The following is a 19,560-nucleotide window of genomic DNA, read 5'->3' as shown; positions in this document are numbered from 1 at the left end:
TATCGACTGCCGACTTGTAAAAAATAAACAAACTCGTAATTGATATCATTGTTAAGTCGCAATGCATATTGCAATTTAATTATGCAATACTACGTAAGGCGTTATGAATGCAACATAGTTGTGCATTGCTTTGCATTGCAATAAATAATATAATACTAATACTGTGATAAAGCCACAAACACAAACACAAACGTGGTAACGAATAAAATAACACATACAGTAATAAAGTCGCGCACACAAACATAACGTCGCTGCCACACAATAGCACTCACACAATGGTTGATGAGAGCCAGCCAGGAAACATACACGACGTTATCAATATAAATAGCAATGGCAGAGCACAGCAGACGGCTGCATCCGTTTCCCAATCGCCGTCACAGCGTAAACTCTCATCCGCATCAAAGGCGGTGACGCCGGAATTGCGTATTCTCTGCTTTGACTTGACCTACTACAATCGAACCACTCAATTTTTGTTAAGCTGTGCCGGTGTTTTTATTCTCTACATCATCTATGGATATCTGCAGGAGCTGATATTCACAGTTGAGGGCTTCAAACCATATGGATGGTTTCTCACCCTGGTGCAGTTCGGCTACTACATTGGCTTCGGCCTGGTGGAACGCCGCTTGGAGGCTTACCGATCAAATGGCGGCACAATCTGGAGCATTCAGCCAGCGCCACGTAGTATACCTTTGCAGACATATTTTGTGCTTGCCGCGCTTACGCTCGGGACAATGGGCCTATCGAACTCGAGTCTCGGCTATCTGAACTATCCCACTCAAGTAATCTTCAAGTGCTGCAAGTTAATCCCTGTGCTCATTGGCAGCATCATAATTCAGGGCAAGCGCTATGGTCCTCTGGACTTTGCTGCTGCAACAGCCATGTGTGTGGGCTTGGCATGGTTTACGCTGGCCGACTCGCAGCTGACGCCCAACTTCAATCCTCTTGGCGTCCTCATGATATCCGGCGCCTTGTTGTGTGATGCCGCCATTGGCAATGTCCAGGAGAAGGCGATGCGGGAGCACAAAGCGTCTAGCAGCGAGGTGGTTTTCTACTCCTACGGACTTGGCTTTGTCTATCTGTTTGTGATCATGTTGCTCACCGGGAACTTCTTTAGTGGCTTCGCCTTTTGTTTGGCCCATCCGCTAGAAACCTTTGGCTACGGCTTTCTGTTCAGTCTCTCCGGTTATCTAGGCATACAATTCGTCTTGGCTTTGGTTAGGAGCAGTGGAGCTCCGCTTGCTGCGACGGTGACCACTGCGCGAAAGGCAGTAACCATTGCCTTCTCGTTCCTGCTCTTCAGTAAACCTTTCACAGTGCAGTAAGTAAAAATTCATCATCAATTTGATCTCTGCTAAAAGTGATGTTTTCCTCTCTTAGATATATCTGGTCTGGGCTGATCGTTGTCCTGGGCATTTATCTGAATGTATACAGCAAGAAGAACAAACTTACCTTTGCGGACTTGGAGCACAAGCTTAAGCAATGCACTGCGAGATTATCTCGTTCCTCAAGTCGCAAATTCCTTATTGAAGTATAATCGAGTTTACCAAAAATGTTTTTAGTTTTTCTTAAATTTAACTTTAGTCAAATCGAAACAATATTTTATAAGATAACTATGTACTATTCTTATGTATATATAAATCATTTTAAACTTAAAAGCTGTCACATCTATCTGTCCATGTCAAGCTCCATCACTCGTTTGAAGAGATCCTGACGTTCCTTTGCGGATGCTACTTGGCCCATCATGCGATCCAAAAACTGTCGCTGATGATTGATGATAAACTTGTTGCACTGTATAATAGTGGCACCCACGTATAGAGTGCGGAACTTAGCGCGCACATCTCCTATCTGGAATTAATATTTATATAGATATTTATGTACATAAATTTATGTGGCATTGCATTACCAAAGTTATCAGCGGCAATATACTCGACACATAGCGTTGTCCACGATGCAGACAGCGTATGATGGCAATTTTAGTGCGCTCATTGCAGTATTTCACACGGAAGCCGTGCTCCAATATACCCAACCCGTAAACTCCGTAATATTTCTCAACATTTTGCAGCAAGCATTTAGTGAGTGTATGGTCGTTGAGGCGGAGGGTGTTCACCGGTGCATATGGTACAATTTGTACGGCTATATAACTGATAAGCAGTAGTGGCGGATATTTTATTAGATGTGAGTTATAAATAAGAGCGTTTATTCAATTAACTTACCGATTTTTAATGCGCACCATAGTAAACAAACACGAGCTGTTGCTGAACCGCGTTGCCAGACTGTCAAAAGCACATTGCGTTGTGCCGAGCGACCGATTAATCGTGACGGAATAGCATTGATCGTGAAATGCAAACAGCCTGTATAATGAGAGTAACTTTGGCAATTATAAGACGAAAAAGCGTGAGAGAGAGCTAAAGGTTGAGAGAGCGAGAAGAGAGTAGGCGCGAGATGTTTGCAATTTAAATATTTTAATACCTAATCCAAACTGTAATTACGAACGAGTTTTTAGTACGCAAGCAACGCTCGTACCTGCTGGAAGTTCTAGTAAGTAGGCATAATGTTGAATGATTTAATATGTAAATGTTTTTGTTAAATTCATTAGTTATGTCTCAAATTTCCGGCAGCTTTGCATAATTGAAAAATTAATTAGAATGTTAATTAGAAGGGGATTTCCAGAATCAGTTACTGTTTATTTATTTTGTAAAGTAGCGGCTTTCAGGCCGATCCGATTTACCCTTAGTCTCGGCCCTAGATCCAAAACAGATCTATTAGAACCGATAGCGGTACAATTCCACCTCTCGAAATTCTTATCAGTTTGTGTGAGGCATTTGAGGCGAGCTGGCTCTAAGAACATTCGTACGCTGTTACAGCAGACGCAAATATTGCATTATGCCGAGCCATCATTACTTTATAGGCGTAGATGTGGGCACGGGCAGTGCGCGAGCAGCGCTGGTCAATACCAAAGGTCAAGTGGAGCACCAGGCGGTGGAAAAGATCAAGACATGGACACCCGATACAGAGTTCTATGAGCAATCAAGCGACGACATTTGGCGTGCAGTCTGTAAGGTCGTGAAGGTAATGTACAGTTATTTGATAACCTCAAGATCGTTTCAAGATTAGATTAACCTAGAGCTCGTTTGCAGCATGTCATTAGCAATATCACTAAAGCACAAGTGAAGGGCATTGGCTTCGATGCCACTTGCTCCCTGGTCTTGATTGATACCAAAGGCAACCCGCTAACTGTAAGCAAGACCTCTGTAGATGAACAAAATGTTATTCTTTGGATGGATCATCGTGCCGCTGAAGAGGCGGATGAAATAAATGCTACCGCGCATCCCATACTTAAATACGTTGGGGGCAAGGTGTCTTTGGAAATGCAGATGCCCAAGCTGCTTTGGCTTAAACGTTACCTGCCGTACTCATTTAACAATATGGGACGGGCCTTCGACCTTCCCGACTATCTCACCTGGCGTGCAACAGGTGTCGATACTCGCTCTCTCTGCTCAGTGGTCTGCAAATGGAACTATGATGCCGAGGAGAATAAATGGAATGCCGACTTCTTACGTAGCATCGATCTCGAGGAGCTGACACGCTCAAATTTCTCAATTATTGGCAACCACATGGAGTCACCCGGCAAGCCGGTGGGCTCGGGCCTAACCAAGCGGGCCGCCGAAGACCTGGGCCTGCTACCGGGCACAATGGTCAGTACGTCTCTAATCGATGCCCATGCCGGCATATTGGGCACGCTTGGCTGTCAAGCAGAAGGTATTGACGATAATATAACCACTAGAATGGCTTTAATTGCCGGCACATCCACCTGCCACATGAGCCTGACTAAGTCCATTTGCTTTGCGAAGGGCATTTGGGGTCCGTACAAAAATGCCGTGCTACCCGGCTACTATCTGAACGAGGGTGGTCAATCGGTTGCGGGCCATTTACTGGATCATATACTGAAATCGCATGATAGCTACGCTACGCTTAAGGAAAAGTTAGGCGGAGATAAGTCAGTGAATATCATCTTATTATTATTATTATTCTATAATACTTTTGTTTATTTCAGATATATTTACCAGCATCTCAACCAGTTGCTGCCAAAGATAGCCGCGTCGCACGGCCTCCCCGACATGGCCTACCTTACGCAGGATGTGCACGTGTGGCCGGATCTGCACGGCAATCGCTCGCCCGTAGCGGACCCAACGTTGCGCGGCATGGTAATATATATCTATTTAATAATTCATATTTTTTCTCTTGTAAGAACTACTCTTTATTCGATTAGGTAACTGGTCTGGATATGGCGCGCGGTGTCGAGTCGCTGGCCATCATTTATTTGGCCTTCATTCAGGCTCTCGCTGTAAGTGAATGTGAATCTGTTTCGGGGATTTGTTTTCATCGCGTATTTATTTATACTTGATATTTTCGATATAGTACGGCTCACGGCACATTATTGAGAATCTTTACGACTACAAACGGCCGCAATTCAAATCGATGCTCTTCTGCGGTGGCTTGTCCAAGAACCCGCTCTATATACAGTGCCATGCGGATATTTGCAACCTGCCGTGCTTGGTTCCTTACGAGGAGGAAATGGTATTGGTAGGCGCTGCCGCCTTAGCTGCCGCTGCCTATGGCCAATACAATAGCCTGGAGGTGTGTGTTGTGTACAGAACTACATTTCGACTATGAAATCAAATCCACTTCTGTGCTTTTCTCTTTGTAGGCCGCCGCGAAAGCCATGTCTGGCATGGGGCGTGTGATAAAACCTAATGAGAAAACACAGGAGCTGCATGGCCGAAAGTACAAAGTCTTTCTGAAGCTACTGGAGAATCAATACGAGTATAGAAGCATTATGCATCCAGACAGTGCATAGGATTCCACACAATTACTATTCGATGGTCAACACTTGAAACGAATTTTTATCAATAATGTAAACTGCACACTAATTAGAGCTCAAGTAACAAACACTTATGAGACGAAGACAGGTACAGTTGATCTAACTTGGCTGGAATCCACAGCGTTAGGCAATAAATGCAGCCGCCTTCGAGTCGATTTTGCTGCGGCAAACTGGACAAGTAATGTCGATTTTTTGGGCGCAATCCTCACACAGGCACACATGTCCGCAGGGCAATAAAATGATCTGGAAGAGCCGAAAGAGCAGAAGTCATTAGTGGTGGGGATTATACACTATAATATATAGTCATCCTACTTCTTTGGGATTGGTGGAGCAAACAACGCACAATTGATCTTGGCTCAGAGTATGCGGCCTGTTGCGTGCTCGGCGCTCTCTACGCTCCACCTCGAGGCGCTTGCGAATCTTTGCTTCCTCGTGTTCTTGCTTCTTTCTACGGTACACTTTCCGTACGATCAGACCCACCAATACTATTGATATACTGCTGCACAATACAATTTTAAAGCTGCAAGAGAATACATATGAGATAGAAAACATTTAAGGCCCTATTAAGTTAGCTTACAGCATAGAAGATTTGGCATCCTCGAAACGTTTGATGAGCGTTGATTTTGTGGCCGTGGTCAGAAAGAGTGGTCCTTCTTTGGATGGCTGCATGCGCAGAGTTTCGCCATCCAATTCCAGTTCGCCAATGGCGGTCATAAAGCTGCCGTCACGCAGAACCTGTTCGGTGGTCTGCAGCCCCTTCTGCCTTACACCCGTAAAGAAGCCAAATATGTGATCAAAGAACGACAGAGATGTGGACTCATAGTTATCGTAGACCACGTCCACATCCAACACAGCGGCACTCATCGCATCCACAATTTCAACGCCATGCGATTGGTTGCGTAGCTCAAAGGGCATCTCGTTGACGCTCTCGTGCAGCATCTTTCGCTGCTCTGCCCAGAAGCCGGCGAAGGCGCGCATCACCCGATGCTCATGTAGCTTTACAATTTGGAGAACGCCGCTCACACTGGGCACAAACGAGCTGCGCAGTGGCACACCAATTGGGGAGACAGTGCCGCGTATAACAGCATACGGAATCTTCTTATCCCGCTGCCGTGATACAATATTTTTTAGCTCGCCATCAATATTATACTGCGGTGCCTCCTACAGGTACATATAGAATTTTGTTATGATTATGCAGGCACTATAACCAAGAGCTGCTCGCCTTACCTTCAACACTCTCGCGGTATTCTTATAGTTCACATATTCGCGCACACAGAGGCCCAGGATAAGGATGTCAACGCCAAGTGCAACAGCTTCGTGTACGAAATCCATTGAAATGGTCAAAATATCTATAAATGTTTAAGGCGAATTTAATGTGTCGGTGTACCTGTGCAGAGCACAGCTGGAATATGCTATTAGGATGCTATCTATTTTCGATAACAAAAATACCAAACAAACTTATCAATGTCGATAATTACGAAATAATTTTGACTGTTATCGACTTGCTAGCGCGCTCGATTTTTGATTTAAATTTAACTGACTGTTGCAAATCAAAGTAAACAGTCTGCGCTAATATTTAAATAACGCAAACACAAGCTAAGTGCTTTCTGTTTGCATAGAGAAACTGGTAAAGGTCATATAAACAAAAGTAATGCCAACCAAAGATTTTACCCACAATGTTTTCTGTGTCAATATGAGCCATTTACTCATCAGCAAAGCATTTCATTCTAGTCAATTCTTTTTTGTAATCGCTCGTTGTTGTAATGGCTACGTTTTTTTTTTTTTTACTTTGCTCAACTCGAAACTTTCGCAAGATATTAGATACACAGACACACACGCACACACAGATAAATGTAGAACACTCGTATTGATATAAAGATGGGCTCTCGCGCCCAGTGCCACAATCGAAGATATCTTTTACCTTAGTGCGTCTGCTATATTTGGGCTGTGAGTCAAAGTGTTTTTGTAGTTCCCAGCTACGCAATCAAATCAGACAATTTAAGTACTTTGCAGCAATTAGACGTGCTCAAACTAACAGCGATATTCACTCAAACAACATGTCCTGTAATAAGCTATATTTTAGCATGGTAAGCGTTAACAATGTTAATCAATCGCTGAAGTATTTCTAATATACGTATTTCTTTCTCCTTTTCTCTGTGTGATAAAGCTAGTGCTCTACGTCATCAATTTGATGAGCGCTGCCACGGTTACCACGCGCATCTTTCAGCCCCGGGAAACGAGCAGCTGCGAGGGAAGACAGACACCTGGACCCATTTGTGAGTCGTGTGAGCTGCTTGCCACTTGTGTACAGCACTCGAATGGCTGGGTGAATATACCCGTCGAATCGTGTGATGTGGCCAACGGATACTATTGTAATATGCGCTTGGGCACGTGCTCGAATGCCACAGGGCCCTGCCATCCGTTTGGCATTGTGGGCAACTTCCAGTGCACCTCGCAGGGCATCTTCCCGGATCCCTACGACTGCCAGAAGTATCACATGTGCTACTTTGTGGGTGCCACTCTGGTGGCAGCTGCTGTCGACTGCGGCAATGACAAAGCATTCGACGCTCGCACCGGCCAGTGCTCAATGACGCTGGAGAGCCGGGTGTGCACTCAGCCGCAGTACCACTGTCCCAGGGTGGGCTATGTGGCCGCCTGGCCCAGTAATCCCAACATATTCTACGTGTGCAAGTCGACGGTGAATCAAAATCTAAATGATTCAGTCGTCATTTATCCCTCGCTGCATCGCTGCAACGACGGTGAGATCTTTGCGGATTTCGTCTGTCGTCCAGGAAACCCGGGCCAGCCCGGCCCCTCCAACCCGACCAGCCCGGACCAGCCCGAAATTGTGGATCCCAACGATGATGGCTTCAGCGTAATGCCTGGCAAATGCGCACACATCGGTCTCATGGCCGACACGCAAAACTGCCACAAGTACTACTACTGTTCCGCCCTGAATGGGACGATGCGCCACTTGGAGTGCCCGGCCGGCACCTACTACCGCAAGGAGCAATCGGCCTGTGTGCTGGGCTCTTGCTAAATCTTAAATAGTATCTAATTGCTTTTTCGAAACTCTGTTCTCTTTTGAGCTCTAATGAAGCATCATTAACTATTATCTTTTAATTATGCCTTTGACATTTACCACGCGCACCTATCTCTGACTATTTAAGCAGCTGCCGGCTGCCTTTTCAGTCAACAGTCTTTGAAATGAATTGGGTTAAGTTGTTGCTTCCACTGCTGGGGTCTTTGGTGGGCTGCCAGGGCGATGGCCATGCCATTGACTCCGCCGAGCTGGTGACAAATCCTTGCCAGGAGATACGTCTGGCCGGCTTTGTCTGCGTCGATTGCGCCACGCTCGGCTTCTGCTCGAACGTGGATGGCCAGTGGCAAACGGTGTCCATGACCAGCTGCCAGTCGGAGCGCGGCTTCTTCTGCAGCGATGAGGGCTCCATTGGGTGCACCTGGCAGCCAAAATGCCAAGTGCCGGTGCGCGGCAAATTCTACTGCCAGCAGCCGGGCATATTTCCGGATCCGTACGACTGCCGCAGCTATCACGAGTGCAGCGAACAGAACGTGGACACGCCACGTCAGTGCACCAATGGCGCTGCCTACTCCCTGCTCACCAACAGCTGCAGCCTGCCGCGGGAGAGCGAACTCTGCTCGGAGAAGCAGTACAGCTGCAGCCACGTGGGCCAGACGGGCGCCTGGCCTGCCCACAACAGCTACTACTACATCTGCCAGAAGGACAAGGTGGGCGCTCAAGATGTCTTCTACCCGCTGATGATGAAGTGCAGCGATGGCTACAGTTTCAATGGCCACAGCTGCGTGCCGGACAACAAGATCAAGCAGATCGAGCCAGCCGAGCTGTGCGAGGAGGGTGCCCATTTCGATGCCATCTCTGGCATTTGCCGCAAAGAGTCAAAGACCTGTATTGAGGGCCAGTATTATCCCGCCGAAACGAATTCTGGCTTCTATGTGTGTGCCAATGGCCAGTTGGTCTACCAATGGTGTGCAGATGGCTCCTACTTTGATCTGAGCCTCGGAGTGTGCGCCAGGGAGCGCAAAACCTGCGAGGAATCGAAGCTCTATGCTGCGGAAACTAAGCATGGTTATCTCCTATGCAAAAATGGCGAGCTCATGAGCTACGAGTGCCCAGAGGGCTCCATCTTTGATGGCATCAGCGCTGTGTGCAAGCCGCAGCAATAGAGGGGTTCCATGTAATCCCGCCTGACAACTTCAGTTGGAGCAATAAAAGACGATTATTAAGCAATTATGTCTAGGTTAACTCGTGTAGTTGGCCTTATCTTATCAATATCATTCAACTATCGCCTTAGCATTTCCGCAGCTTTGCTCATCGAATATTATTTAAGCAACTGCTAGAGCGACGCGGCAGCAACAGTCTTTGAGATGGATTCCAAGTTATTGCTGCTGCTCCTGCTGCTTGCCCTGGCTGCCAAAGGGGGCTCCGAGGAATGTCGCACTGGCATGATTTATCCGGCGGACTCTGTATATATGTACAACTACTGCTTGAATGGAAAACTACAACTGGGGTCGTGTCCCCTGGGCAGCTACTTTGATGCGCATTATCTCATGTGCCGCCACGGAAAGCCACCCGCAGCTGGAGGGGACAGTACGGGACTCAACTCGGGCAAATGTCAGCGCGTGGGCTTAGCCGGCGACTTGACCAATTGCAATCGCTTCTATCACTGCCCGGCCAGGGGCGCTGACATGGAGCTGCGCAGCTGCAGGCCGGGTCAGGTCTTCGACTTGGGCAAATTTTCGTGCGTTGCGGGCAACTGTTGAGCTGTACAAAACATTTTATTCGTACAAAAAAAAAATTAAATTAAGATAACAAATCTTATATGGCTAATAAAATGAGACAGAGACTCGAACTAGTCGTCGCATTCGCGCACAACGGGATGCAGCACAATGGAGGCGCCATTGCAGCCAGTGCGATCCGAGATGAAGTCATGGAAATTGCTCTCGAGCGCCCACATGAAACGCTTGTGGCCCGGCAGCACTTGGGTGGAGAGGCGACAGTCGCCGCCGCGCTGCACCTCCTGCAAGTTGGAGGCCTTGAAGCAGGTCTCCGAGTCCCACAGATAGATGTCGTTCTCGCCCTTGTAGCGGAAGAAGAGCGAGGTGCCGCCATCGGCGCCCAGCAGCACCGCCTGCTTGCCATAGGGTTTCGGGCCCACATCGATGATGGAGCCAGCGCCCTGACCCACCCTCAAGTACTCGCCCTTAATCGAATAGAGGCGCGAGGAGCTCAGATAGCTGAAGAACAGCGTCGAGGTGCCGTCGGGCTTGGCAGTCAGCGCTACGTAGAGCACATCGTTGGTCGGAGCTGTGGCTCGAGGCAAGACGATGCGATACGATTTGTTGCCCGTAATATCATAGACCAAAATGCTACGAGCTCCAGCATCTGCCACATAGCTGCAAGGGAGAGAGAGAGAGAGAGAGAGAGAGCAGATATAGATATCAGATTGTACATTTTCAATGGAGCCTAGGCACCTCACTTGGGTACTCACACAAAGGGCTTGTTATCCTTGGAGTAGTCGACGACAATGAACTGCAAACGGCTCTCGGAGGTCACGAGATCGCTGAGGTCAATGCTTTTCACCACCTTGTTGTTGGCCGTGTTTATGGCCACGATTTTGGGGTTGCAGCGGCGTATGGGCTGCTCCAGTGTGTTCACAATGCCCACGTCCAAGGCCCACAGCAGACCCTATCAAAATGTATATATTATTTCATGCTATTTAAAATATTTTTCAATTGCGTTTGCGGCATGTCGAGAATTTTCAGTTTTTTATGCGCATCAGCAGAAATAATAAAGAGCAATCAAAATTACAAATAAAAAAATAAATAAATAAAAATCATTTAATTTTGCTGCAATTGCTGAACTGCAAATAATCAAATTCGCGTGCCCATTCTATATATAAATGTATAGATACATATACATATGAATAGCTACATTTATAGATATATAAATTATTGTTGTTATTGTTGCAATGAATTCTGCTGAAATACAACGCAAAATGTTTGCATTGAAATTGAACAGAAATAATATTTTGTAAATTTCAAATTAGAGATCAAGGCTAGGAGATGAACATGGAAATATTGCAAAATTTAAAAACTAAATAAATTCGGGATCTAAAATGTATTGAAACAATAAATTCTATATTCTCTTTTCATTTCAGTTAATTAAGACCTTATGAAGCTATATATGAAGTATAAAACTCACATTTCGATAAGAAATGTGGCGAATGTTCTTAATTGAAATTGCAATCACATTGAAGTTGTTTCAAGTATCAGCTTGTTCTCTGAAGTTCATTGGAATGGTTAAGCCTTCAGCTACGGTTTCAGTCATTTTTGCTGTTGACTGTGGAATTTTACAGCGCCTGGGCACAGCATTTATTTGGTTAAAAAAGCCATTGCAGCTGAATAATGAATATTCGTATAGAGTATATATACATATATATGTACAGCAAATATATTTACAACTGGAAGCTGCATCAACAAAAGCAAAAACAAGTGCTGCATAGTAAGTTTTTCGATGCAAAGGCAACAAATTGCTTTTTCCAGCTAAATTGGCTTGTTAATGCATATGCAAGTGTGTACGTGCGTGTGTGTATAAGTGTGTGTGTGTGTGTGTGTGTGTTGTTATGTTTGTACAGGTATGCATGCGTGCCCATTTCAACGGCAGGGCGTGTCAAATTCAAAAGTCCACTCACATTTTGATCCACGGCCACGTCCACAACGGATTGCAGCGCCTGGCAGTTGCCCTCCTCCTGTATGGCCCAGCAGGGATACGGCGCTATTTTGGCCAAGCACTCGCCCTTCTTCAGATTCACCTTGCCCAGTGTGAAGGGCACGCCCTGCTTGTAGCGCGGCAGTGCCACAAACGCCGAGTCGCGCTGCAGCTGCGCACGCGTCACAATCACGTTGCGGGGCACATAGCGACCCGATTGCACGTAGATGTTCTTGGTGGAGTCGCAGGGCCAGTGCAGATTGCTGCCGCTCAGCTGGAAGGTGAGCTCGGTCAGCGGATTCTTATTGCACTTGCTGATGCCAATCGAATTGCCGCTCGAGCTGCTGGCCGGCTCATCCAGCGAGGAGCTGTAGGCGCCACAGCTGACGGCTATCAGCGAGAGGAGCAGCAGCAACGGCAGCTTCACAGCCATTTTTTTTCGCCTATATTAAATGAACTCTTTTCCTTTGCTCACCGTGCAACTGCAACTGTGTTTGGTCAGCGTCTGCTTTTGATAATATAGAAAATTATTGCGGCGCTTGGCGCATTTATATTTATATATGAGAGCTGCTGCTTCAATTGTGACAGTTGGCGCGTGTGTTTTAGACGCGTCTGCCCTGGTGCAAGGTCGTCTGCTCGACATGAGGAAACATGTGTCTGACCAGCTAACGCACACTCACACGTACACACTCACACCTACACACATACATATTTATACAGCAGCAGCACTGGCCAGCCATCACGTCTGTCTCTCGCCATTTTGTGCGACACAACGGAAGCAGTGAGCTGCCATGTTAGCACCGCCCCCACACCCCGCCAGCAGCCATCACCCGCCGCCCTTAGCCATCAAAAATCGTTTTGCGGAAGCGAGAAACGTTTGACAGCGCGTGTGCAATCTGCAGCGAAGCAAATATTAATTGTTGCCCTGCTGATTCTATTTCAGAGACAACGTGGAATTCCATAAACAAACCCAGCACAGCTCAGGCCAAAGGCTACCGCCTCTACTGACCTCAAAAAATGCTGAGAAACTTGCCCAAAACTCTGCTCTTCATATCGAACTCTTTCTTCGTTTACGTTTGCTTTTTGTTTGTTTTGTGTCTCTTGCTGGAAAACAAGCTCGGTTCGAGTGAGCTCGAGAACACGCTGTTGAGTTTGTTGAATTTCGAGATAACTAACATTGTTAAAGCATTTCTCTTCAAATTAAAAAACAAAAAACACAAGCTGATAACTTTGCTGTTTGATAAGCAAACAGTGTTTGAGCTGCTATTGCAATAGAAAATTTATCTTTGAATTTGCTAATAACAATAGCTTCGAATCTCGTTTTTTTCAAATGGGGGTATAGCTCAGGGGTAGAGCATTCGACTGCAGATCGAGAGGTCCCCGGTTCAAATCCGGGTGCCCCCTGAAAATTACATTTTTTTATTTTAAGGCACTTTGGGTCATAAACAACTCTTGAGCAACCATAAGCTGCGCCGCCTGCTTATCTCTCTCTCTCTCTCCCTCTATCATAATGTGCTGGCCTTTGTTTAGAGACCCAGCCAGCTCTGTGAATTATGGTCAAGAGTCTGTTACTTTAAAATGCCGGCTGAATTTGAGCTGTTTAAAGGGTAAGCTGACCCTTTTTATGGGTATTGCGGATTGCGGATTGCGGTCTTTGGCCTTCACAATGCGAAATGACATGCAGATTGAATTTGTGTGAAATTCATTTTAACAAACTGTCATAAGTTGCCATATTTTGATGGTAATCTGAAGCTATATTTATCTATAATACACAGCTGTAGCGAAAGGTCGGCGTGTGGGGGCGTTCGTTCGCTCAGCTTGTCTGTGTGCCATCATCGCTCGGGCCGCACGAGTCGCAGATAAATATTTATGCGCTTTCATAAATAAAATCAATAAAATTAAACACAGATTCTGGCACTGTAAAATGCAAGTCATATAAATATGATCTGCCGTCGAAACATGAATACGGCAAAAAATAAAAATATTTCATATATAAATGTGAGAACAAATGTGTTGTGGGTTTTGCTTGCCAAAAAAGAAATATATATAAAATTCCAGACAAGTCAACAAAACAAAACCAGAAAATTTCTTGAATTGTGCAATATTTAAGTAAAGCAAAATCAATTAAAATCATTCTATAAATGCTTAATTGATGGCAACAAATTGAGTTTGTGCTTGCTTGATAAATATATGAAAACTTTAAGCAAACGTTAACACAAAAGCAACTTTGCCGCTCGAATAAAGCCAGCAACAGAACAGAAATCGAAGTCTAAAGCGAAAGCGAAAGCCAAAGCAAAAGCAAACATGAAAGCACGGCACATAAATTACACTCAAAATGTTTATAACATTGTGAAACAAACTGCTTGAATACCCTAGATAAAAGGCAATAAATTGTGAGCAAAAACTAAGTCTTTTTCTTATATTTTTTTGTAAGTGAGACAGAAATTTTGGTACGCTGACATTTGTCTTATATAATATAATATATATTTTATATTTGTTTAGCCTTCAATTACTAAATTTATTGTAGTATTATTTTTTTATTAAATACATTTTTAAATGTAATTGTATTTTAATTTTAGATAATATTAATATATTAAAATTAAAAAAATTATATTTTAATCTGATTAATATAATTTTATATATTTTATTTAATACTTATTTAAAAAAAATTGTTTTTGGATTTTTTATAGTATTTAAGTTCATAAAATAATATAATATTTTATTATACCTGTTAAATATTGTGAAATTAATTAATTTTTTATTAATATTATTTTCATTTTATTTAGACAATTCCTTGAATATAATGTTAATTTTAAATTATAATTGAATTCAATATTCAATTTATTAATTTTATTATATTTCGTATTTAGACTGTATATAATTTTTAGTGAATGAATTAACTATATACATTCTGGTATAATATTTTTTCCTATTGCTCCTCCCTATATGTTTATACGAGAGTCATAATGTTTTCTTAAGCACGCAGTTTGTCATTCATCTTACATTAAATACATATCTATTTTTTATCTTATAGCCTCCATGCCCTTCCACATCCATACTCACATCCAGATTTATACCCTAGCTAAAGCAGCATTAATACAATCATGAAATCAGTTGCCAGCAAGTCGAAATGTTATTATAATTTATGTGAAATTTTGGAACAGAAAAAGCAAAAAATGTAAGCGAAATTTGCTGAGTCCAGCTAGTTTCACGACCCATTTAGCAGAGCAGCAAAGCCAAACGTGACCACAGTCAATATTTGTTTGACTTTTTATACGTTTTGTTTTCGCTCGCGCCCATCCGAAAAACAAAAAGTGACTCAGGAACAAAATTGTTAGACAAAAATCAAATTACATTTAGGGCTATTTGCGTATTCAATTGGCCGTTTGTTGCGTTTGTATTGAAGTTATTTAAACAAACATCAAATGGGACACAATTGTGGAGTGTGAGGGCTGATTGTCGTCGGCCGACCTGCCGTTGGCCTAGTGGCTCTGCACATGACGTATACGCCTCGTTAGGCTGGCAATAAAAACTGTTCAAATAAGCGGAGCGCAAATAGCCCGGAGCTGAGATTCTTGCCGTGTCTAATCGAGAGTTGGGCTCGCTCACTCACGGTCAGCTCTCAGTTCTCGGCCTCGGTCGCAGTTGTTGTCGCTTATCTCTCCGGGCTGTAAGCTAATGTTTGCATAAATTATGTACGGCACGACAGCAGGATGGCCCGGAAGTGCTTGTCATCAATATTTTTTGCCCATACTGCTCAAAGTGGTGGAATGTGTTGGTGTGAATCTCTCTGTGTCTATGTGGAAAAGCGGGGAGATAAATCACGCTGGCATAGGGGGAAGGATTTGCTGGGAAACACATATGCGGGCATTTCCTGACATTTTGGCATGCCAAACATGTCGCGTTGTTGCAAACACTTCGGGCGTTGTCTGTCTGTCGTGCTGCCTGAAAGCTATTGCCCCAACCACATCTAGTCTTCTTCTTCTTCTTTCCCATTTATTTTGGTGTGTTAAATCGAGCAGCTGCGTCGTCGTGTGCTAAAAGATTTGCTGTAGTTAAGGCAATCACATGATAAGTTAACTCTATTAATAATATTTGCTGCCACTCACTGAGCCGAGCGTTGATTGAGTTATCGCAGCAATTTAAATTATACATGCATTAGTTATCATGCCGGGCGCAACTTAAGTGATTTGCCAAGCCAAATAATATCTAGAAAATTAACTAAAATTATCCTACAGCGTGGGCAGGCAATCAGGACGCACTTGGTTGGCTTCTGTCTGTCAGTGTGGGTGTGTGTCTGTGTGTGTGTGTGATTCATAGAAAGAATCAATTCATTCAACCCGGCGTGAACTGCATGCCATCTCTTGCAGATACTTTTGTCTGCTTTTGCTGTGCTGTGGCTTCTGCGCGTGAAGTATTTCAATTATTTTTAATGCAATTGGCTGCCAACTGTGCGACACGCACACACACACACACACGCACGCAGCAGCAACTGCTGCAGCGCTTTGAATAGTTTTTGTTTTTTTGTTCTGTGTCTGGGTGTCAGGCCTTCAAGGTTCTTCCACCAAAAAGTTGTTTGCAATCTGAGAAATTGGCTTGCAGCACGTCGCGCATTTCTGGTTACTTCGATGGCTTATATAAAACACGACTTTGTGTAAGCTTGAGAGTTCAGTCAGTTCAATAAATTGTCAGCTGCAGAAGCCCGTACGTTTAAAGATGCGTTCCTATCTAGCCCACTGGCTGGGGCTGCTCCTGGCTATTTGTTTGGCAGCCGACGGCGCCGTTGGTCAGCAGACCAAGTACGGTCTGTGGACACCGGATCGGGCGCACGCCGACACACAGCCCATACAGTGGACGGGCGGACAGTTCGAGTTCCCCTGTGCCAGCACCAAGTCGCTGTTCAAGAGCTCCGGCAAGTACATAGCCAAGAATGTGATTGCGACGCGGGCCCAGCTGATTGGCGATACCATCTATTTGGCGCTGCCGCGCTATCGCAAGGGCGTGCCTGCGACGCTGGTGAAGACGAATGTCCAGCCGGGCACCTGCTCGACCACGTTCAAGCCGTATCCCTGCTGGGACCTGCAGGAGGAGGGCAACTGCAAGGCTCTGCAGTCTGTGGTCGACCTGGTTGTCGATCAGAACGAGGTGCTCTGGGTGCTGGACACGGGCATAGTCAACACCCTGGAGACGCCGGTGCGCAAGTGCGCGCCCAAGGTGGTGGCCATGTCCGTGAAGACGGGCAAAGTGCTGAAAACTGTCTCGCTGGAGGGGCTCACCTCGAGCAGCTCCCGTCTGCAGTATCTGGTGGTGGACTATGCGCCCGACGGCGGCTGCTTTATCTACGTCAGCGATGCGGCCAACCGTGCGATAATCGTCTATAATCTGCAGGCGGATCGCGGCTTCCGTGTGGTGCTGCCCAAGGCAGTGTCCGCCGGCTGTCGCTCCCGCGATGTGCTCTACATAGCGCTGATACGTCGCGACTGCGGCTCCACCGAGCTCTACTTCACCTATCTGAGTACGGCCAAGCTGTTCTCCCTGAAATCCGAGTATTTGCGCAGCGGTGTGGCCGACGGACGCATTTTGGGTGAGTTATTCCAGCCAAACTGCACCGCAAGCAGTTTTTAACTAGCCAACATTGCAGATCTGGGCAAAAAGCCGAGTCGCATGGTCATTATTGGCACGGACAACGGCTCGGCCATATTCTTCCGCAACGAGGGCGATGCAGAGGTCTATCGCTGGGACACCAACTCCACGTTTGCAGAGGCCAACTTCAAACCCGTTTATCGCAGCCAAACCTGCCAGCTGGTGACTCATGCGGTGCCCGATTACAAACGGAATACGATGCGGGTGCTGCAGAGCAATTTTCCGGATTATATGCAAAATCGCATCGGATGCGGAGCCATACAGCAGCTGAACCATATGCAGGGCTGTTGGTAGGCACAAAAGAGCATAAGCACACTCACACACACACAAACCCACACACACATACACAAGACACACTAGACACTAACACATACACAGACCAGTATACACTCTCAAGCACACACACACACATACACTTAGAGTTGCTGTTGCTGCAACTGCGCTGGCTTTGCCACAAAGCCTTTGAATTGCAGTCGCAGCAATAGCTGAAATATCGTCCAGGGCTTAGAGTTCAGACTCTTCAAACGGACTCGCATTTTGTACATAAACTAGCTAACTTTAGTAAGTTACTACATTTGTTGTCCTTGTTGTTAACTATGTTAGGCAATAAACAGTGCTCCTCTCGTACATCCAAAGTGGCATTCCAGTAAAGTGGCTCGAGGCCTGGCCGACGTTGCCTTTGTCTCTGTCTCTGTCTTTCCTGATTTTCTAATTGTTTGATTTTATTGAGTCTGGCGTTCGGTTCGTGGTAAAATATGAATGCCTTTTCGCCATTTTCGCCGGATCTTTGGGGCTGCTATAATTGGTTGACTGTGTAAATGAGTGCATTCAACTCGATTGCCAGCGAGTTAAGGATATCTCATTAGCTGCTTATCTGCTAGCTAGTTGGTCTCCCACAATTGAAGTTTATTCAACTCTAGCACTCAATTGCCGATGGGGTTTATTATGAGTGCATTCAACTTGTTGTCATGCCATTTGCAGATACCCAGCAGCGGCACACATAAATTGCTGCTCTAGGTACTTCTTTTTGAGGTCATTTAACTGTGGCCCAAACGAAAAAGCGGAAAATACTTGTGTAAGTAGTTATTGTTGATATTAACTTATTATTATTATTATGAGATTAAAGATCGTAAAACTGTAGATACTAGATACTACATACTAGATACTAGATACTAGATACTAGATACTAGATACTAGATACTAGATACTAGATACTAGATACTAGATACTAGATACTAGATACTAGATACTAGATACTAGATACTAGATACTAGATACTAGATACTAGATACTAGATACTAGATACTAGATACTAGATACTAGATACTAGATACTAGATATTATTATTTACTGGTACCAAACATTCTCCAATAATATCTCACATAACTACTCGATAATAAATATAACAAATATTATTAATTTATGCAACATAGATACTAGATAATAACTATTATTTATTACACACAATGTATTATAATACTATATTACTATATATTATATACTAATTGTCTGATAGCATATGCTAGGTATTACACACTGAGAGCTAGTCAAACGTAAGTAATAAGTAAATTCCATAAATAACTAACTTAACATCTCCAAAGCCGATAAGCGATTCACTAGAAAGAGTTAAGTCTCTAATTTATTTATACCGAGTATATCATTAAGTTTACTCCGAGTTAATTATTTAGTCTAGATAGTAGATAAATATATGCTAAATAAAAGTTGTCACTCTTAACCACAAAAACTACTCAATGTTCCTTTGAAATGATTCCTCTTTGACTATTCCAGCGCAATGTGTGTTAACTACTCAGCGCTCTTTAAAGTCTGAAAGGCCTTCACACATAGATACATACATATGTATATACGTACATGTAATTACAGCAAGTCAGTCATTTAAGTGGAGCAATCTCTTGGAAGCTGCAAGCATCTCTGGCTAATTAGCATAACTGAAATGCTGCACATAATGGGCTGACAGTTGCAATGACAATAAATTGTCAAGGCTCTTGATACATGCCTCGATTACAGCCGGCTCGAACTTGCTCGGCCCGCGATGCATTCATTAGCCAGAGACGACGAGACGACGACAACAAGGCAGAGGAGGAGGAGGAGGAGGAGGAGGACGACTTAATTGTGCCAGAGATTCGCGAATTCTCGTTGCGAGTTGAACGCCTGCTAATTGGTGAATTTCGTGATAAATTGCACGCCTCTGGGATTGCGTTGGTGTCGCTAACGCCTGACTCCGTCTCTCAATAATAAATCAATTAATCAGGCTGCAGTGCTGCTT

At 44.6% G+C, this 19,560-nt stretch overlaps 8 protein-coding genes and 1 non-coding gene across 10 annotated transcripts; 6 read left to right on the top strand and 3 right to left on the bottom strand.

The window, feature by feature from the left end:
• Positions 1-26: 26 nt before the first annotated feature.
• On the top strand, positions 27-1,655 carry Papst2 (adenosine 3'-phospho 5'-phosphosulfate transporter 2). Its single transcript, XM_018100483.3, has 2 exons — positions 27-1,318; positions 1,378-1,655. The coding sequence occupies exons 1-2, from the start codon at positions 276-278 to the stop codon at positions 1,532-1,534; spliced, it is 1,200 nt and encodes a 399-aa protein (XP_017955972.1). The 5' UTR covers positions 27-275; the 3' UTR covers positions 1,535-1,655.
• On the bottom strand, positions 1,598-2,381 carry Pop5 (POP5 ribonuclease P/MRP subunit). The gene is made up of 3 exons (XM_018100492.3): positions 2,214-2,381; positions 1,904-2,141; positions 1,598-1,845 (listed from the first exon to the last, which is right to left on the bottom strand). Exons 1-3 carry the CDS (start codon positions 2,231-2,233, stop codon positions 1,666-1,668), a joined length of 438 nt encoding a protein of 145 aa, XP_017955981.1. The 5' UTR covers positions 2,234-2,381; the 3' UTR covers positions 1,598-1,665.
• A 17-nt stretch (positions 2,382-2,398) lies between these two features.
• Positions 2,399-5,060, top strand: LOC108651052 (FGGY carbohydrate kinase domain-containing protein). Of its 2 annotated transcripts, none has more exons than XM_030384333.2 (7): positions 2,399-2,538; positions 2,868-3,069; positions 3,138-3,997; positions 4,055-4,205; positions 4,271-4,345; positions 4,420-4,638; positions 4,709-5,060. In XM_030384333.2, exons 2-7 carry the CDS (start codon positions 2,884-2,886, stop codon positions 4,856-4,858), a joined length of 1,641 nt encoding a protein of 546 aa, XP_030240193.1. In that variant the 5' UTR covers positions 2,399-2,538; positions 2,868-2,883; the 3' UTR covers positions 4,859-5,060. The 2 variants fall into 2 exon arrangements, with proteins under 2 accessions (XP_030240193.1, XP_017955968.1); XM_018100479.3 differs by having other exon boundaries at positions 2,865-3,069.
• On the bottom strand, positions 4,877-6,356 carry Mul1 (Mitochondrial E3 ubiquitin protein ligase 1). The gene is made up of 4 exons (XM_018100487.3): positions 6,110-6,356; positions 5,460-6,043; positions 5,195-5,402; positions 4,877-5,125 (listed from the first exon to the last, which is right to left on the bottom strand). The coding sequence occupies exons 1-4, from the start codon at positions 6,212-6,214 to the stop codon at positions 5,006-5,008; spliced, it is 1,017 nt and encodes a 338-aa protein (XP_017955976.1). The 5' UTR covers positions 6,215-6,356; the 3' UTR covers positions 4,877-5,005.
• Positions 6,357-6,717: 361 nt separating this feature from the next.
• LOC108651062 (uncharacterized) lies at positions 6,718-8,005 on the top strand. The gene is made up of 2 exons (XM_018100489.3): positions 6,718-6,969; positions 7,050-8,005. Exons 1-2 carry the CDS (start codon positions 6,940-6,942, stop codon positions 7,920-7,922), a joined length of 903 nt encoding a protein of 300 aa, XP_017955978.1. The 5' UTR covers positions 6,718-6,939; the 3' UTR covers positions 7,923-8,005.
• Positions 8,006-8,058: 53 nt separating this feature from the next.
• LOC108650173 (uncharacterized) lies at positions 8,059-9,152 on the top strand. The gene has a single exon (XM_018099290.3). It carries the CDS (start codon positions 8,090-8,092, stop codon positions 9,086-9,088), a length of 999 nt encoding a protein of 332 aa, XP_017954779.1. The 5' UTR covers positions 8,059-8,089; the 3' UTR covers positions 9,089-9,152.
• Positions 9,153-9,681: 529 nt separating this feature from the next.
• On the bottom strand, positions 9,682-12,173 carry yellow-g (L-dopachrome tautomerase yellow-g). The gene is made up of 3 exons (XM_018100484.3): positions 11,617-12,173; positions 10,414-10,610; positions 9,682-10,318 (listed from the first exon to the last, which is right to left on the bottom strand). The coding sequence occupies exons 1-3, from the start codon at positions 12,064-12,066 to the stop codon at positions 9,775-9,777; spliced, it is 1,191 nt and encodes a 396-aa protein (XP_017955973.1). The 5' UTR covers positions 12,067-12,173; the 3' UTR covers positions 9,682-9,774.
• A 792-nt stretch (positions 12,174-12,965) lies between these two features.
• TRNAC-GCA (transfer RNA cysteine (anticodon GCA)) lies at positions 12,966-13,037 on the top strand. Its single transcript has one exon. It is a non-coding gene; the product is annotated as a tRNA-Cys (tRNA).
• A 3,243-nt stretch (positions 13,038-16,280) lies between these two features.
• On the top strand, positions 16,281-17,903 carry yellow-g2 (L-dopachrome tautomerase yellow-g2). Its single transcript, XM_018100485.3, has 2 exons — positions 16,281-17,217; positions 17,275-17,903. Exons 1-2 carry the CDS (start codon positions 16,350-16,352, stop codon positions 17,568-17,570), a joined length of 1,164 nt encoding a protein of 387 aa, XP_017955974.1. The 5' UTR covers positions 16,281-16,349; the 3' UTR covers positions 17,571-17,903.
• Positions 17,904-19,560: the final 1,657 nt, after the last annotated feature.

This window comes from Drosophila navojoa, chromosome 4 (genome assembly GCF_054131105.1).
Source record: "Drosophila navojoa isolate 15081-1374.11 chromosome 4, UAZ_NAV_1.0, whole genome shotgun sequence".
In the NCBI taxonomy this organism is placed as follows: Eukaryota; Metazoa; Arthropoda; class Insecta; order Diptera; family Drosophilidae; genus Drosophila; species Drosophila navojoa.
This window is presented reverse-complemented; position numbering and strand designations above follow the sequence as displayed.

Coding starts and splice junctions, on each gene's coding strand:
- Papst2 (XM_018100483.3), top strand. CDS start 276: ATGGTTGATGAGAGCCAGCCAGGAAACATACACGACGTTATCAATATA. Junction 1,319..1,377: donor AGTAAACCTTTCACAGTGCA/GTAAGTAAAAAT, acceptor TTCCTCTCTTAG/ATATATCTGGTCTGGGCTGA.
- LOC108650173 (XM_018099290.3), top strand. CDS start 8,090: ATGAATTGGGTTAAGTTGTTGCTTCCACTGCTGGGGTCTTTGGTGGGC.
- LOC108651062 (XM_018100489.3), top strand. CDS start 6,940: ATGTCCTGTAATAAGCTATATTTTAGCATG. Junction 6,970..7,049: donor ATAAGCTATATTTTAGCATG/GTAAGCGTTAAC, acceptor TGTGTGATAAAG/CTAGTGCTCTACGTCATCAA.
- Pop5 (XM_018100492.3), bottom strand. CDS start 2,233: ATGGTGCGCATTAAAAATCG. Junction 2,142..2,213: donor ATGGTGCGCATTAAAAATCG/GTAAGTTAATTG, acceptor ACTGCTTATCAG/TTATATAGCCGTACAAATTG. Junction 1,846..1,903: donor TATTGCCGCTGATAACTTTG/GTAATGCAATGC, acceptor TATTAATTCCAG/ATAGGAGATGTGCGCGCTAA.
- LOC108651052 (XM_030384333.2), top strand. CDS start 2,884: ATGCCGAGCCATCATTACTTTATAGGCGTAGATGTGGGCACGGGCAGT. Junction 4,346..4,419: donor CCTTCATTCAGGCTCTCGCT/GTAAGTGAATGT, acceptor TTTTCGATATAG/TACGGCTCACGGCACATTAT. Junction 4,639..4,708: donor GCCAATACAATAGCCTGGAG/GTGTGTGTTGTG, acceptor TTCTCTTTGTAG/GCCGCCGCGAAAGCCATGTC.
- Mul1 (XM_018100487.3), bottom strand. CDS start 6,214: ATGGATTTCGTACACGAAGCTGTTGCACTTGGCGTTGACATCCTTATC. Junction 6,044..6,109: donor ATACCGCGAGAGTGTTGAAG/GTAAGGCGAGCA, acceptor ATGTACCTGTAG/GAGGCACCGCAGTATAATAT. Junction 5,126..5,194: donor GCTCCACCAATCCCAAAGAA/GTAGGATGACTA, acceptor CGGCTCTTCCAG/ATCATTTTATTGCCCTGCGG.
- yellow-g2 (XM_018100485.3), top strand. CDS start 16,350: ATGCGTTCCTATCTAGCCCACTGGCTGGGGCTGCTCCTGGCTATTTGT. Junction 17,218..17,274: donor GGCCGACGGACGCATTTTGG/GTGAGTTATTCC, acceptor CCAACATTGCAG/ATCTGGGCAAAAAGCCGAGT.
- yellow-g (XM_018100484.3), bottom strand. CDS start 12,066: ATGGCTGTGAAGCTGCCGTTGCTGCTGCTCCTCTCGCTGATAGCCGTC. Junction 10,611..11,616: donor ACGTGGCCGTGGATCAAAAT/GTGAGTGGACTT, acceptor ACATTTTGATAG/GGTCTGCTGTGGGCCTTGGA. Junction 10,319..10,413: donor AAGGATAACAAGCCCTTTGT/GTGAGTACCCAA, acceptor TCTCCCTTGCAG/CTATGTGGCAGATGCTGGAG.